The sequence below is a fragment of the Seriola dumerili genome, unplaced genomic scaffold, assembly GCF_002260705.1.
Source record: "Seriola dumerili isolate Sdu_G_001 unplaced genomic scaffold, Sdu_1.0 BDQW01000091.1, whole genome shotgun sequence".
NCBI classification, from domain to species: domain Eukaryota; kingdom Metazoa; phylum Chordata; class Actinopteri; order Carangiformes; family Carangidae; genus Seriola; species Seriola dumerili.
This window is the reverse complement of record NW_019174346.1, coordinates 2,893,342-2,909,640: the sequence shown is the minus strand read 5'-3', so window position 1 is coordinate 2,909,640 and position 16,299 is coordinate 2,893,342. Positions and strand designations below refer to the sequence as shown.

The window sequence follows — 16,299 nt, the reverse complement described above, 5'->3', positions numbered from 1 at the left end:
TATATTCTCCGTGGCGGAATAATATCTGAATACACTCCGGTTCTGGCTCTAGAATTTGCTAGAACCACCACAGCAACAGGAACCTTGCCCGAGCTTCTGATTGGATGGCGCAATTGTTTGTCTGTTCAGCGATTGGTTGCTGTGTTACAGTAAGTAATATGTTTGATGACTAAATTATGGGATCATAATACAGACCCATTCAAGGAATATACAAGACCTAAATAGACAAAATCTTGTATGATATGAGGTTATGACAGTGCGACCTGCTTGTTACACACACGTAGACTTTGTCCGATCTTTTTTTTCTCCAAGAAAACAAAACATCGTACCCATTGTCATAATAAGAACTCATCGAGTCTATGTATTTATGTGACTGGCACACAAGAGGGACATGTGCAGACTGGAATTCCGTTGATCTGCATGAAACGTGCCTGTTAGCAGATGGAAACGTGCTTGGTAAACGTGCCACCAGCTGTTGTGACAGCAGGGTAAAGTATTTGAGGCAAAGAGGAAGATCATACTGCTAACTGCCCTTCTTTACCCTCTTTATTTCATTTACTTGCAATCCCAATCCACATCAGGTTTCTTATTACACAGATCGTCTAAATAAAGATTACACTCATATATAGCCAGCCTAATCACCAATGTAAAAACATGTCACCAATGTAAAAACATGTAATTTAATGGAAATTTTGCTGATACCGAGTATCTGGCGGGCATATACCATAATAGTTATGACCATAAACTGAATGGTCAGGACCTTAATACTGAAACAACAGAAGTTTGAGATCTAGTGAGACCATATTTAGTCAGATATCCTGGTATATTGTAGCGTACTTTTTAGCCAACCTCAAATGACCTTCCCTAGTAACTAAAAGGTCACTAGATATGTCAATAGATATGAGTATATCACTTTGGGATTGTTTGAATTTAGGTGTCTTTACTGAAAAGAAAAAAAAAATAATTCGGCTTATCATGATGCAAATACTGTGTCCAGAGAGCAGATTGTCAGGTCATCATCAGCCCTGTGAGATATCAGCCAATGCTGAATGTGGCTCTCATGCACACTTCCTTACAGGACATGATATGAGTATTTCTGCCTTTATAGGCATATTATTATCTTTATAGCTTGAGCTGAATGACTGACAGTTCAGTCAGAGTTCAGATTTTTTTGTCCGCCTTCCTAGTTAATCCCTTTAGTAGTAATTTATGCCAAGGTAGAACAGTGACCCATTATATTTTTATTGTCAAAGTTACAGGAAAAGTCTTGATCCTGTTTCCATGAGCATAAGTATAAATAAGCCTGGCATGACCTCAATACCCAGGTGATACTGGAAAATTTCCACATGTTAAATGCTGATTTAAGATTGTATGTAGTTCATATACAGTCAGACAAGGCTTTTCATTTGGTGTAGTGAGTTTTTGTGAAATGGTCCTGGAGAGAAGTGACCCGACTGATAAAACATACTGAGCATCTGATTCAGGCGTCTGGGAACCAACAAGTACTGACCAGTTATTTTCTATGTTTAACTCCCACCATCATTAAAGGCATCTGTGGCACAGTAAACTAAATTAAATCAAAGAGCAAAATCTCAGATGGGGGTCTGCAGCCTGCTGGGTTTCTATTTTGGGTCATAGATATGATACAGCTAAGAGAGTTCTAATTTATGTATTTGGGTCACAGCATTCCCTTACCCAACCCTCCCAGCACCCTGTCATATGACACCCAACTCGTGATGCACCGCCCCAGGGCTTTCCATCTCAGAGCTGGGTGTCTGGCTGAACTAGTTCAATCTCTGAGGAATGTGTTTGTGCAAATGTGCTGTAGGTTGCCCTGCCCCTTCCTGGGAATTATTATGGACAATGTCAGACCGCTACAGGAAAAATAAGCTTTCAGGAAATAGGCCTAGCCCAGTACTGTGGACGCTGACACTATTAGCACATGAAATGAAAGTTTCCATGGCCAAGGACAGCAAACTTGACACTGGCTTTTCTTAGAGGTACCCAACTTTGAATTTAAATGACATACTCAATAGTCACATCAATAGCTGTGAATGGGTCAGAGTCGTAACTAGGTGAATGGCTTTTAATGTAAATATGAGTGTTATCAGTGATGGACCTTGATCAGCGTCATTGTGTTTTCTTCAGCAGGGTGGTTGTTTTGATTTGGGACGCCCAGTTCCACGTCAGCAGGTTTCACAACAGACACGTCACACCAGTTTAACCAGACCTTTATGAAAGAGCTGAGTAAATACAATCCTCTTCTTGTACTTGTTGATAGCAAAGTGACTCAAGTAAGGCTTGCCACCCAAAATACTCAAATATGAACATTTTCTTTATACCTACAGAATGGATCTTGTGAAACATACAGGCGGCTGCCACTGTGGGGCTGTTAGATTTCAAGTCCGGTGTTCCCCAGACCTCCATGTTTTCCATTGCAAGTATGGATAAATAATTCAGTGATATTCTTTGATAATTGTATGAAGAAGGAATCAAGAGAGGTTTTTATTTTAAATCTTAAATTAATTGGTAGTCTCCTGCCAAAATTGTAACTCAGACCCAGAAGTCACATTTTTAACTGTAGGTGGAAAAAAATCTATTGATCCAAAAACTGTTTGTTGTTTGTTTCTCCAGCTGTAGCATTTGCACAAAGAAACAAAACCATCATTTCATTGTTCCAAAAAATAACTTCACACTCTTGCAGGTAGGAAATTATGCTTCTCAATGTAACTTTAAAATCATAAGAGCGTGAATAATGTTTTTTTTTCCTCTTTCCCAGGGGCTGGATAACCTGACCACATACACATTTAACACTCACGTTGCTAAACACACCTTCTGTAAAATCTGTGGAGTTCAAAGTTTCTACACTCCACGCTCCAACCCTGATGGATATGGTATGACCTCCAACTGCTGACACAAGATAGTCACACTGCTCTCATGTGTTGTAAACTTATTTCATTGCCCTTCTGTGTTTAACTCCAAACTATCCTGTCCGCTCTGTAATATACTTTTGTGATATTTGTAAAAAAGCTGAAATGTTATGTTCACAATGGGAGTTAAATGATCCAACAGTGACATCAGGAAAATAACAAACCAGACTTGAAACCTAACGCTTTGCATTACTGAACCGGTAAAGCCAAGTTGACTGTGACAATGGACTGTGTCGTTCATATGCAAATCAGTCACAAGTCCTTTGTTGTTATTGTTTTCTCCCCAGGTGTTGCTCCACACTGTCTGGATCCAGGTACTGTGCGCAGTGTCACAGAGGAGAACTTCTGTGGGGAGAAGTGGGAAGAAAGCATGCAAGCTCACAAGAGCATCAGAGACATGTCTCGACATGCATCAGACACAGCTGAGAGCAACAAAACAACAACTCTGTGATATAAGAATCTAACTTTTTTAATCAGTAGTACACCAGAAATATTTGACAGTATTGTCAACAATCTGTGAAGTTATAAGATGAAATAAAGAAGCTCCACAGTCGATACAAACCCGTTTTGTTTTTATACAGTGTAATGGCTAAAAACTATAAAGACATTTCTGTAACAAGAAGAAATTCATTATTTCAAGATTGCTGTCAGTTTTATTTATGGAAAGCTTATGTTCACTGTGAGCAAAGCAGCTCATCAGATCTGTAAACAACCTGTAAATTCACTCTCGCCTCTGTATTCAAGTAGTTATGCAGCGAGACACCTAACAGTGTATCTATCAGTGCTTCAGGATGGGACAAACTTTTAATAGATCTTCAGGTTCTTTGGTCCTTGTGGGATCATTTGGAATGTGTTTACGAACATGTACCGCGAGAAGGTGATGTATAGGTAACGAAACCACAGGAGTTGAGTGCGGTGACAAAGCATGGCAGCCTGACAAGAAAAGACAGAGAATAAGAGAGTAAATTTATTTATGTATGTAGTATTAGTGTAATGAGACAGTTTAAATCCTCCTCTGTTTACTGTTGAATATCTTTTTACAAACTTTATCTCCACTCCAGCTTCTTCAGCACAAATACCGTATGTGCTCTTGTTACAATATGCTAAAAACGTGTGCCCTCTAAGACTACACAATGGCATGTCTTGCCAACAAACTGCCTATTCTAAGGCTTACTTTGGCTTGCCTGTAGCCCTGTGAGCCTATAATGCAGCAGAGACACGAGGACAGCAGCCAGCTGAGGGGAAGCTCCAGGAAGGCGATGTACTTCCTGAGGAGGCCAACAGTCACCAGGGAGAGCAAACAGCAGTCTGGGAGAACAGACAGAGACCCAGTTAGCTGTTAACGTTGTTAAACATTCACTGCAGCAGCAGACATTTCATTTGGCCACTCTCAGGTTAGCAAACTCAAACATTTCTTTGTGTGCAGCATTTGGCTGTAGGTGTAGCACAGGTTGTGGGTACGATTGTATGGGAGTTGAATGCGTCTGTGAGATATTGGAGTTTTTAAGAAATCATAGAAAAACTGGATAACCCACTAGAGAAACATCACATTATATTACAGAGCCAAGACTCAATATGGTGCTGAAACGTTCAACCATAACATTCATCATGCAGCAGGAGTTTGTGGAGCACAAGAAGCTTAAAGCTGTTGGTAATGAGCAGGGAGTCTTGCTGTACTGCCAGGTGAAGAGGCTTATTACAGTCACGTTGGGCCTAATTCTCCCCCACCTCTCCTTCAGGCTACAGTCAGACTGGTCCAACAGGTGAGGTGTAAAGGCCTGGTAATAAATAACCAGTGTGCATGTTTCTAAGATTGCACACTGCAGGATAAAAAGGTCAAGGTGGACCAAAGTCGTTTGGTGTGTGTGTTTGGGAACAGCCCGGTACAACAGTTTAGATCTCATATATGATAAACTACACGGGCATGTGACGCTCGTTCCTTATCAAGCTGTCTACTCAATCTTTGATGTGGGAGTGCTCTGTGTGGGCCAAACTAGCAAAGCAGTCAGCTTGTTGTAACATGCTTCCCCCTCACTGTCCTACTTTTCCTTTCACATTCTATTTAAGAAATTCCCCGTGGGCACCGGCATCAGACCTTTCAGAGCCAACTGAAACTCTAAGTTCAGCAACAGCTCGAGCCACGACATCAATCTCAGTTTGAGGGCACACACCTGAAAAATAAAGGTTTGAATTGCAGCTGGCGTCTCTGCTGTGATATCCACCTGGCCCCATGCTGCCACCAGCAGACCAAAATGTGTAGAAGACGCAAGACTCATGCAACTGTTTTGAACAGAAGAGGGCGCCGTACATTAACAAAATACCCAGTCCGAGCCAGTGTTTACTTTCCAGGGTTCTCAATGTGAAAAATGCAGACTAGGGAGGTGGTGTATCTCATGTGAGGAAGCCATTCCTGTCTTGTCTGATTGCGAAGCCGTTTGTGTCCTTAATTTAAAGTCATACTTAAAGCTTAATAGTTAATACAATTATAAGCATGTACACTCATTGCGCTTCACATAACTGGGATTCAGTTCCTTGCTCAAGAATTTTTACTTTTACGGACAGTTTTCTAAAGAGTGATCAGTAAATCCGGCCTGTGATACTTCGGTCACAAACTGTGAAAATATAAACCTCTTGAAAGTTTTCTTTGTGTCAAACCTACCATTGGGCACTTGTCCAGTAGAAGCCAGATGGCTGTAGATGGAGAGAAAAAAAAAGGGTTACTCACTGAAAATGTCAAGGATGCAAATACTGTTGACAAAGAGATGATACATCTTACTGATAAAAGTTTGTGTTGGCAACTGGAGCATAAAATACCCACACTGCCATGTTTCTACTTGCCGGTGCATAAATAAAATGACAGTTTTGGCTGCAGTGATTATAAACTCAAATGGGTAAAAAGTCAATGACTGTAAGCTCACAGAGAGAACCACGCAGTGCTGCAGCCAAGCTACTGCCACATATACCGTTATGTGTGTTTCTGGTTCATGTTGTATTGAGTGTTGAGGGGCAGCAATGACATCACTCTCCCTTTTATATTACACTATATTGTAGTATAGCTTCAATGTACACTTGATTTTTAAAATGTTGACAAAAACAAACTTGAGATTTAGAGCACTGTGCAACTAGTACAAAGTGCCTCTGGGTTCCCGCCTAATGGGAATCATGAGACGTGAGCTGGAGAGCTCACATCTTATCAACAGACGAGGCCCACAGATTGAAAGACAGCTACACAGTTTGGGGACAGCAATGTACACTTCACAGTGCAAAAAACCAACAGTCTGATGCAACTTGCCTGGTCGGCCTCTCCAAACCAGAGCTGCCCTCCCACCTCACCACTTCAGGGACAGGATTTACTGCTGCTCTCTGGGAGCAGAGCCGAGAGCCTCTGAGGACTCTGTTTGGATGACCTCTCAGCTATGTAACAAGACCAATTCTGAAAAACATGGTGTGTGTGTGTGTGTGTGTGTGTGTGTGTGTGTGTGTGTGTGTGTGTGTGTGTGTGTGTGGAAACATTTGGAGAGATGGATGTTAATGTGAGTCTAAATGTTCTGCATTTTCCTGGACAGTGTTTTATGATTGTGGAGTGGGCTGGTCTCTGTGTGTATGTGAAAGCCACACAATATCCCTTTAAGTTGAGGGATTTAAAAAATACAGTTGTTTTTCTGATGGCAAGGCCTTAAAGTTCATTCTGTACCTGACAGCTTTATGGACGGCTGTATGATTGGCATGGCCGCTCACTCCTCTTCCATCGAAGGTCAGCACCTAAAACAACAAAATCTCTCATTGTGTGGGTGAAGAGCCAGAATCTGGGTATCTAAAAGTGAATTTAAATAAACTAAGGCAAAGGCAAAGGGAGAGATTTTTCTTGGGTTAGTGGAAGGGTTTCTGTGTCTGACTGCGGAGCTGCTTGGCAGCTGACAACTGATATTTAAAAAGCCTTTTTCTGTGTGCATGCTTGCACACCAGAGGAAGCAAGTGAAAAAAAAAAAAAAATCAGGTCAAAGGGAAAGAAAAAATGCTTGACTAAAGACTTGGCATTTGCTATGCTCAGGCATATTCTACCATGACCATGTCTTTGCAATCAAGCACAAGTTTAAGCTCCCAACCTCCACATTATACAACTTGTAAACTCTGAATCTTTTCAATCTAGCTGGCTTGTAATGGAAAAGCAAGAGAATGGCACAGTGTTAGACGAGTGAAACATCATCCAGTTTAAAGTTTGTTATCTCTGTGCCTAATTTCCCTGTCTGCATTCATTAGAGACGATCTCTACGTGTGACTGACTGATTCTCTGAGCTACTTTCTTGTCTAGAGGCATTTTTTGCTGTGAGCCTGACAGGATGGGAGGAGATGGTGTTTGTTTGTCGTCTTTGATAACAAAAAAAGATCAGCAACTAAAAAATAGCAGAACCAGCTGTACTTCTTAATCGTCTACCCCTAAAGAACTGTGTGTGCCATTGCTGCTGTACTTTCTGTGTGTCAGAGCGTTTGACTATTTTTGCCCCTGTTGAGACGGACTGGTTGAAAATGCTTTGATTCTAAATTTGCCACATTCCCATCACCTAATAGTGCAGAACTGGACTGGGCCCGATAAGAATCTCTGTGTAAACACAGAAACTGAATCCAAACTTTCTACTGCAGCAGAGGCAATTTCCCCTTGTTTTTTGGGAGGCTTGAAATACAGTGTGCGTCGGACAAAAAGAGAGATGGCGGCTGACAGGATTATTGCACAGACCACAGTGGAACTGGGATAATGAGCTAGGAAGCTGTGTTGCCAAAACATATGGTAAAAACAAAACAATGGCAAGGAAACTGTGTGCTAACATCTAACAGGAAATGACAGAGAAGCCACTGCTTTGAAAGTCAAAAATGTAAGGCAGAGCTGAGCGTACCATGTTGACGGAGTGGGCGCGGATGTGCCTCACAATTACAGAAGAGACCAAAGAGACGCTCCATTCTGCTTTGGGGTCGTCTGGAAGTTTTCTGGAGAGCAAAGAAATGGACTCTGGTTATCAACCCAATTAATTTTACCACAGTGTTTGACTGATATACAGGAGTGCATTGTGTCTGTGTTGAATTCTACACAACATACGCACTGAATGTTTCTGAGGCTGAACAGTCTACTTCCTGTCTCAAGCACCAGATCCCTGCACAGAGCAGATTCAACCCAGCGTTTGAAAATAGGCTGTTGTGGAATGCAAACATGAGGGAGTGCTGGGAAGTCTGGGGGTCAGGGGTCAGAAGGCCCTTAGCATCCTGTTCATCTGAAACTACAGCCTGGAGACAACATGGAGGATACATCAAACATCACACACTAGTAAGCTCGCAGCTTACTAAACATACAAAGTCTCAGTCTCAGTTTAAAAAATGAAAGTATTTCTCTCTATGAGTTTTCAACATCCTCCTTGAACTCAAGAGAAAGCAGCTACAAAATAAGAATAAAGGGAGAGAGGTGCTTAGAAACATACTCAGATATGAGATGGGCCAAAACAGTTCACATCAAAAAAAAAAAAAAAAAGATCTGAAGGTAGAGTGAATCTAACTTGCGCATTGGTTCTCGCTTCTCTGCTTTATGTTGATGAAAAACTAAACCAACAAAGGAAACTGACGACACTGCACTGCAGTTTAAAGTACTAAACTGTGGAGGTGCTGGTTTGACAAGATAAGGAGAAAGATCAATGAGGCCATGTGTTGTTGTACACTTGGCGGAGCACATGGGTGGTGTGAGTGACAGTGCGTGCATGCATGCATGTGTACGTATATCTAAATGTATAATGTGGGTGTGTGTGTGGGTGGGGGGTAGGGAGGGGTGGGGAGGGGTGGGTCAACAATTGTTCCCCTCCCCTTCGTCACTAACAATGTGCCAGGACAGTTGAGCTAGTCGAGGGAAGTGATGGATTAGGCCACAAATCTATTGGCTGCCAGTGATGTGAGGGTCAGGGGTGGGTGTAGGGGGGTGGGGGGTGGAAGGGGTGGAGGGTTGGCTGTGTCACATGGAGGAGGGGCAGAGGGTCAGGGGTTCAGAGATAGTCTAAAACTGTCTGTCATCGAGTGAATGCGCTGCTGTGACACTTTGATACCAGTGACCTACATATCATAAGAGCTTGAAGAGGCGTGTTTTATTAAAGTTGGATGGCACTGTGAGTTATGTTATGGAAAGAAATGTTGATTAATTAATAAAATACAAGGCTACTGTCCTAATTACTGTAATCTTAAGAGTGAAAGTTAATGAAAACAAGTAAAGTTTTGCTAAAATTTGGCTCAAGCGCATGAATATGAAGTATCTTAATATCATTCTGAATTCACAACGTGGCTTCACTGTAGCTCTATCTGTTTTTTAACGATCCATTTTTTTGAACTGATGCATTTATTCATTTATTATTTATTATTAGGCCTTACAGCTTGACAACCGTAGCTAAGCACAAGGCTGCAAGGAGGGGGGGGGGGAGAAAAATGAACAAAAGATATAAGACACCTGACCTTTTTCAAGCAGGATGCAGGCTGAGTGTCAGCTTCACCATGGCAACAGTACAAAATGTCCTAAAGTAACCTCCCCAGCTCCCTTTTGTAGCTTTGCATGTGGATGTCTAATTGCTTGCAGGCATCTGTATGCAGTTGTTGAACTTTGGCCCAGTAAGGGGATTCTGTGTGTGTGTGTGTGTGTGTGTGTGTGTGTGTGTGTGTATGTGAGCGAGTGAGCTTGAGAGAGGGGGGAGAGAGAGAGGGGGGGGAGAGAGAGAGAGAGAGAGAGAGAGAGAGAGAGAGAGAGAGCTTGTTTAGTCTGGTCACATGGACCACAGGCCTGAAACTGCCAGACTTCTGTCCACACAGTCAGATTATATGTCCTGCTGGGAACTGTTGAGATGCCACTAAATGCCTACAGTACACCCACAATATCCCAGTGTAATAAGGCAGTTACAACTATAGTAACAACAGCAATAGACACATGTTGTTTCACAATGACTTACAGACATCTGTGGCTGCAGGTTCTGCCAATATTCACCCATGCTGAGGTAATAAACTGTCATGAAAGTAACCATGGAAATAATGCTGTTAGCGTTGTTTTGAAAGTAAGCTGAGCAGAAAAAGAGCAATGTAATGTGACAAAATTACAGTTTGCTGCTGGCTGCAGGATTCAATAAATGAGAAACAACTCTTTCACTACGCAAGGGAGCAGTGTGTGGTGGTGACAAATGTATCTAGGATAAAAGCACAGCCAGAGGTCAGTGGCAGGGCTGGAACATCTCTCCACAATTTACTGCACCCCGCCATGTGCTTATAAATCAGTGAGGGCTATTTTTTTTTTTTTTTTTTTACCTCTGATCAATGTATATTTAAACCTTGTGTGGGAGTGAAATGTTACTGCAGTGAATACAGCTTTCCTTTTCAGAAAAAGCTCTGTGATTACTTCCATACAGAGAATTTGACTAATCCAATGAAAAACAAAATCTTTGTTTGTAAAAGTAAATCTGCAGTATGTTACCATGGACAGGGTTAAATCGTTACAGTTAGAAAGAGATGTGTGTTGGTGAGCTAGAGAGAGGCTTCAGTACAGTCTGATGAGTAATGTAATGAAGAAGTGGAATGGTTGGATTTGTGCAGTGAGCAGCTATAATAGAGTCCAGGCAGCAGACAGAGGTCAAGCCAGTGCAAGTGGAGAGGCAGCAGAGCGTGCTCAGATCGAGCTTGATCACAAAGGCCCCAACATGCACTGGGGCCCCAGATACTGTCAACACAGCTGTCCTATTCAGTGAGCATTAAAGGGAAAATCCTATTTTAAAACAGAATCCACGTGTTATTCCTGTCATCTTGGAGGACTAGACTGTAGTTGTGAGTCAGAAAGTTTCACCCAGATCTGTCATCATGACACATAATCCACACTGCGCACTGGACTTTTGTTGTGGAGTCGAGATCTCAGCTTGAAAACTAAGATCCAGTCAAGCCAGTGCATCACTCTACACTAATGAATGAGATGACAGTACAGAGACCCAGCCCATACTGCAAAAAATACATCTTAACATTCATCTAGTGTAGTAACAACTACTATATTTTTTTGCTCATTTCTAATACAGTTTTACCAGGTCTGACAAACTCTTGATGTTCCTCCACTTGTATGAGGACAATGACAGTTATTTCTTATTATGAGTTCATTTGTATCACGATTGGTCTGATATAAATCCACTCACTAGACAGGAATACAAGTGACATTACAAGACCTATTAACTCATTAAGATGGATTAAAAAAAAAAAACTGTAACAGCAAAGCAAACTGGGCTGACTTTCCGATGCACAGCACATGACCTGGTTGGTGTTCGCATTACTAAAACATAACACTCTGCTCGGCAGCCAAACTTGGCAAATATTTTACGCCCCCACAGAACTGAGGATCTGCGTTAGGTTTTGTCCTTTGATAGTATCACATAAAAATCTCCACTCTTGAGCCAAAGTGCTCATTTTCATAACCATACTGCTTGTTTTAGACTTGACATTATCTTCGATGACTTCACTGTAAACCTCCTAAACATTTGAGCTTTGTCTGTGGATCAGTATAGAACTGCAACGACTGCATAAGAGATACACTCACCCCCAGTCCTTGTTGTGTAACCCTGTACCCTTCAAAACTCTGAGTGAGTTTGTAAGAAAACCAAACAAACTTTGACTTAGTTTCTTTAGTTCTATACAACGGTCGTTTCCTAAACTACTGAAGCTTACAGGGCCATTGTTTCACAGCTGTGAAAACAGCAGAAAGCATTACGTGGCTAAATGATTGCTATGCGGATCCAATTCCTTTGCTTTATTATCTATTTTCAGTTTCCTCATTGACAGCAGCTCAGTAGGTTCACACAACCAAAGCAGTTGTCAGTGAGAAAATATCAGAAATAATAAAAGGTATGAAATTGAACTTTGTAATTATTTGTTCACAATACACTTAGCTGCGTGATGTACAAACTATTTGACAAATTAAATGGATCTTGAATAATTCGTCTGGAGAAGACTGATGTGAAACTGCAGTTTATGAAATGCCTCACTCTGTGTTTTTAATTTAATGCCTCAGGTATGTGTAAATGAGTGTAGGCAAAATATTAGAAACACCTCTTAGCAGAATACAATATAATTCTACAGCACCACAAAGTACAGTCCACCATAATATTAAATCATCACATCTTTTAAAACAGTTTCAACAAAAAGTGATCAGATAGGATTCATTGCAGGGCTGTTGTATTAGACTGGATTTGTTTTAGCCAGGTGTTTCTAACTGTGTGGAAATGCTCACATCAAACTGATAAGATGCAAAAAGCCCCACACAGCAGATGGTTATTATACTTTGTAGAATTGTAATTCAACATTTCTTTTGTGCTGTTTATAATGGACTGACCACCAGTGTTTGCACAATAAAATGAGAAGTAAGAAAAACAGGGAGAGGTCAAGTCAAGGATGTACATCTGCACATACTTGGTCAGAGAAGGTTAAGAGCAAAGCCAAAGCATGGCTAGCTATGTAAAGACACACAGTTTGGAAAAACAGTTTGGAATGACCTACATTAGCAGTGCTCATAGTGCTGCCAAAATGTATCCCACAGTCCTTGGCAGTTGGCTCCAGCAGACATGGACAAGAGGAGGAGGGGTGGAACAGAGGGAGAGAGTAGTGTGTGTGAGAGAGACAGAGAGAGAGAGATAGAGAGACAGAGAGAGAGAGAGAGAGAGAGAGAGAGAGAGAGAGAGAGAGAGAGAGAGAGAGAGAGAGAGAGAGAGAGAGAGAGAGAGAGAGAGAGGAAAACGAGAGAGAGAAGAGAGAGGTTGTGATAGAGTGAGTAGGGATGGAGCTCTCAAAGTGCTGATTAGGTGTGTGTTTTGGGCAAACAACAGAATACACAGAAAGGGAAAATGGGCTACACTCCAGTTCAACAGAAGTGCAGACAGCACTAAGATCAAAGTTCAGCTATACTCTGTGTGCACAAGATGATAAAACTGTGAAGTCTGTGTGTGTGTTTTAAAACACACACCAACAATGTTCGCTCGGGCAGACAACCTGGGCAGGCTGCCAGCTTATTACTGTGAGTCCCAGGTTAGTGCCAGAGTTCATACAGCTCTCCTGGTGAGACAACATGTAGACACTCACATGTAGGCAGCCCCAAGGTTCTTAGAAACTCACTGCATTTTCAAGGGAAGCTGCAGGGTTGATCCACGGGGAAAAAAAATCCCCTTTTTCAACATCACCTTTAACAGCTATTTTCTCTGTAACTTGACCTTGCCAATAGCCTGAGCCAGAGGACTGAGAGTCTTACAGCTGCATCAACAACAAAACAAAATATAGAAGAAAACAGAAGAAGAGCAAGTTCCACAAGTATTAGAAACAACAATAGAGTTTAGTTCAGTCTCCAAATTCTGCGCACCACTCTGACAGTGAAATGACAATGGTTATGAATGAAGTCTGTTGGAGGCATTCACAGCCACACTGAAAGATCTAAATCTGTTTCTATGACTTATAGCGTTCCATAAAATACAATATTTGATTCAGTGAAGCGACACATTTACATTTGCTGTGGGAAAAAATGGTATTATGTATTTTTCTATAGTTCTCTGAGATGAATGAGCTGGCAAACAAAAGCTAGAATTTTTCTTTAAACTGTCATGTTCCTGCAACAAAGCTGGAATGTGCAGGTATTTTCTTACAGAGCTAAACAAGAAATTGTTAGAAAAAAAGTACCATGCAAATCTGAGGCTTATTGTCAGCAAATCTGAACTACCTGGCTCAGCAGACACTAATGGATGAGGGACTGTATTTTGGTAGCACCAAAATATATAATAGTTTAATTGGGTAGAAAACAAAGTAACTAAATTAGTAGGCAATTACTGTCTAGAAAATAACGTCAACCAACCTTACAGTCATCCACATGTACCAATTTCCCCTTAGGTATCATTGACTGTTCCATCATGACTGCTCCAACAGCTTGATAGATTGCTGAGAGCATACAAGCAGCTCATTGGTGCAAACATTAAAAAAAACAATAAGTTAGTAAAAAAGTTAATAAAAAAAAGAAGTTGAAGTTTGCTTTGACAATAATTTCAGAACTTGCTTCACTTTTACTTTATTTTTTGGCGATGGATATACAAAAAAAAAAGTATATATATAGTAGATAGATGTATAGATATGTTGATGTCAGACCTATCACTGCCTCTGATAATGACTAGCTTCATTAGGAAGACATAGGAAGAGACCTGAGTCCTGAACTGAAGGCAGCCTAAGTATGTTTTGTTAAGTGATTTTTTAAAGCTAATTAGTTTTAAAACAAAATTCAGTCACAAATGGACATGTACAGTAGTCACGTTTAACCCAAATCTGTACATTCAACAGCAACATTTTTACAAGCCAACACAAATTCAGTGCCTTTAACATTAAAAAGGAACACAACTGAAATAAGGTAATTTGCATGTTGTGTGTTTGGTGCAGAGGGCTGCTTACTTATGGTCTACTACTGTGACTCTGGAGGCTGGTATCCCCAACACGGCACAGCTGTTGAGAAGTTCCTGTTTACGCTGAGCTCCTTGGTTGTAGTAGTTTCCTGTATGATATTAGGAGTAGAAATTACTGTAGATGTAGTGTAATGTATGGAAAATCCAAGTACAAGTCTGAATTCTGTCAGAAGATTCTGTCGAGGCACAATTTTGAAACATTTTGAAACAACAAGCAATGCCACCTTTTAGAAATTGAGTGTGTTGGGTGACAAAGGTTGATACTTTTACTTATACATAATCACTACATTTGTACTTCTGTGTTTTTGTGTAGCTTGATTTATCTTGCTGTGAGAGCACCTTCAATTCACCCATGAAGGCCTTGTTTATTTTGTATTTAAAAGATGATGAACACAAACACTGTGAAGCATTTCTTAAAAAAGACAGTTGCTGTTGAAAATCCTGTAACATAAATTTGTTTGATTTTCATAATTTGATTTTACATCTTTACCCTTCTTTCTTTGCTTTCATATTTCACCTAAAATTCAGCAACTATTAATCTTAAGAAATCTTTCCAAACTACAGTGGAAAAACTAAAAGGTGCAAAGTTTGCCATCTGATCTATAGTTAAGAAAGTGATTAGCACAAGCCACACAGAAATCACAAATAAAACACCAGCAAACAACTTCCTGATTCTAGGCTATTTATTATGTAAACACAACATTGTACGGTTTTAAATAGAAATGTTTTTCAGCTCTATCTGTTTTCAGTGGATATATGATAGCAACAATTGTGCTTAAATAAAACCAGTTTAAGGCAAGAAAGAACCAGGACATTAAATCCAGAGTAAAATGTCTGCAGCACCTCGTCTGGCAGCATAAATGGTGTGTTATTCAGTGAGACACAGTAATTCTTATACCGGAGACTGATAATGGACATACACTGTAACTATATGTAATATGTGATGATTTGCAAAGGCACGTTACTGTTTTGAGAGAGCTGCTATTTCACTTTCCTTAAAAAGGCAGATTTACTTTTATGTTTTACTATTTTCCGTTAACTCACGAGTCAAACATGTAACCAAGACTAGCTAGGGCTAGTTAGCAACACACCACAACAAGTCTTACTTTAGCTCACATTGACTTATTGACGTTATTCATGCAAACAATACTGTGCTGTCACCGTACCTTCAGATAAACACAGCAAATGGACGCTGGCATTTAACTCAACGAGTCGTATAATCGTTGGCGCGAAGAACATACATTCATCATCCGGATGCGCAGTTACAATCAGAGCTGTGATATCAGCGCCGTCGGCTTCTCTGCCTGGTAAAACGTTCATTACACGTTTCAACGACTTCACCAAAGTTCGCCGATGTCGATAGTAAAGGCATTTTATCGAAACCAAATAGGATAAAACTAAGAAGAAAATCAGGTAAATACTCATTATTTTGACCGTTACCGTAAACAATCCGTGTAAAGACAAAAGTCCAATATGCAAATGGTTCCACGTGCCAAAAACAGGTACGCAGTCTGTCTGATATATCTGACGTGACCCCTTCTTTACAGGATGTAAAACTAAATCCAACAAAGTAATAGCTGCCTATTTTTAGCCACACAATGGTGTGTTTTACTCAAATGAAGTCACTGTCGTTTATTCAGTTCATCTGAGTTTGAATCAAATTATTAGGAGAGCGAATACACGAACATTTTAAACAATAATTTTTTGGTGGGTTTCATTAAAGGGGGCTTAGAAAATATAGAGGAAACTTGCATAAATCAGGCAAAATTTATGTTTTTGAAAAGTGAAAATTACAAACAACAGAAACGTTACCATGTTTGAGGGGAAGATTTAGCTGTCACACTGCATTATCCTTGCAGGTACATAAAAATCTAAATTGAAAATCTAAATTATTT

The 16,299-nt window shown here is 40.5% G+C and overlaps 2 protein-coding genes across 7 annotated transcripts; one reads left to right on the top strand and one right to left on the bottom strand.

The window, feature by feature from the left end:
• The first annotated feature begins 104 nt into the window (after nucleotides 1-104).
• cenpv (centromere protein V) lies at nucleotides 105-3,396 on the top strand. 5 transcript variants are annotated; one of them, XM_022745960.1, is made up of 6 exons: nucleotides 105-149; nucleotides 2,152-2,242; nucleotides 2,349-2,441; nucleotides 2,635-2,704; nucleotides 2,780-2,894; nucleotides 3,218-3,396. In XM_022745960.1, the coding sequence occupies exons 2-6, from the start codon at nucleotides 2,235-2,237 to the stop codon at nucleotides 3,379-3,381; spliced, it is 450 nt and encodes a 149-aa protein (XP_022601681.1). In that variant the 5' UTR covers nucleotides 105-149; nucleotides 2,152-2,234; the 3' UTR covers nucleotides 3,382-3,396. The 5 variants fall into 5 exon arrangements, with proteins under 5 accessions (XP_022601681.1, XP_022601679.1, XP_022601680.1 ...); XM_022745958.1 differs by having other exon boundaries at nucleotides 131-149; nucleotides 2,149-2,242; XM_022745959.1 differs by lacking the exon at nucleotides 105-149 and adding an exon at nucleotides 1,746-2,000.
• A 289-nt stretch (nucleotides 3,397-3,685) lies between these two features.
• pigl (phosphatidylinositol glycan anchor biosynthesis class L) lies at nucleotides 3,686-15,838 on the bottom strand. Of its 2 annotated transcripts, XM_022745955.1 has the most exons (7): nucleotides 15,571-15,838; nucleotides 14,394-14,493; nucleotides 7,823-7,913; nucleotides 6,625-6,692; nucleotides 5,590-5,621; nucleotides 4,105-4,238; nucleotides 3,710-3,863 (listed from the first exon to the last, which is right to left on the bottom strand). In XM_022745955.1, exons 1-7 carry the CDS (start codon nucleotides 15,827-15,829, stop codon nucleotides 3,735-3,737), a joined length of 813 nt encoding a protein of 270 aa, XP_022601676.1. In that variant the 5' UTR covers nucleotides 15,830-15,838; the 3' UTR covers nucleotides 3,710-3,734. The 2 variants fall into 2 exon arrangements, with proteins under 2 accessions (XP_022601677.1, XP_022601676.1); XM_022745956.1 differs by lacking the exon at nucleotides 4,105-4,238 and having other exon boundaries at nucleotides 3,686-3,863.
• Nucleotides 15,839-16,299: the final 461 nt, after the last annotated feature.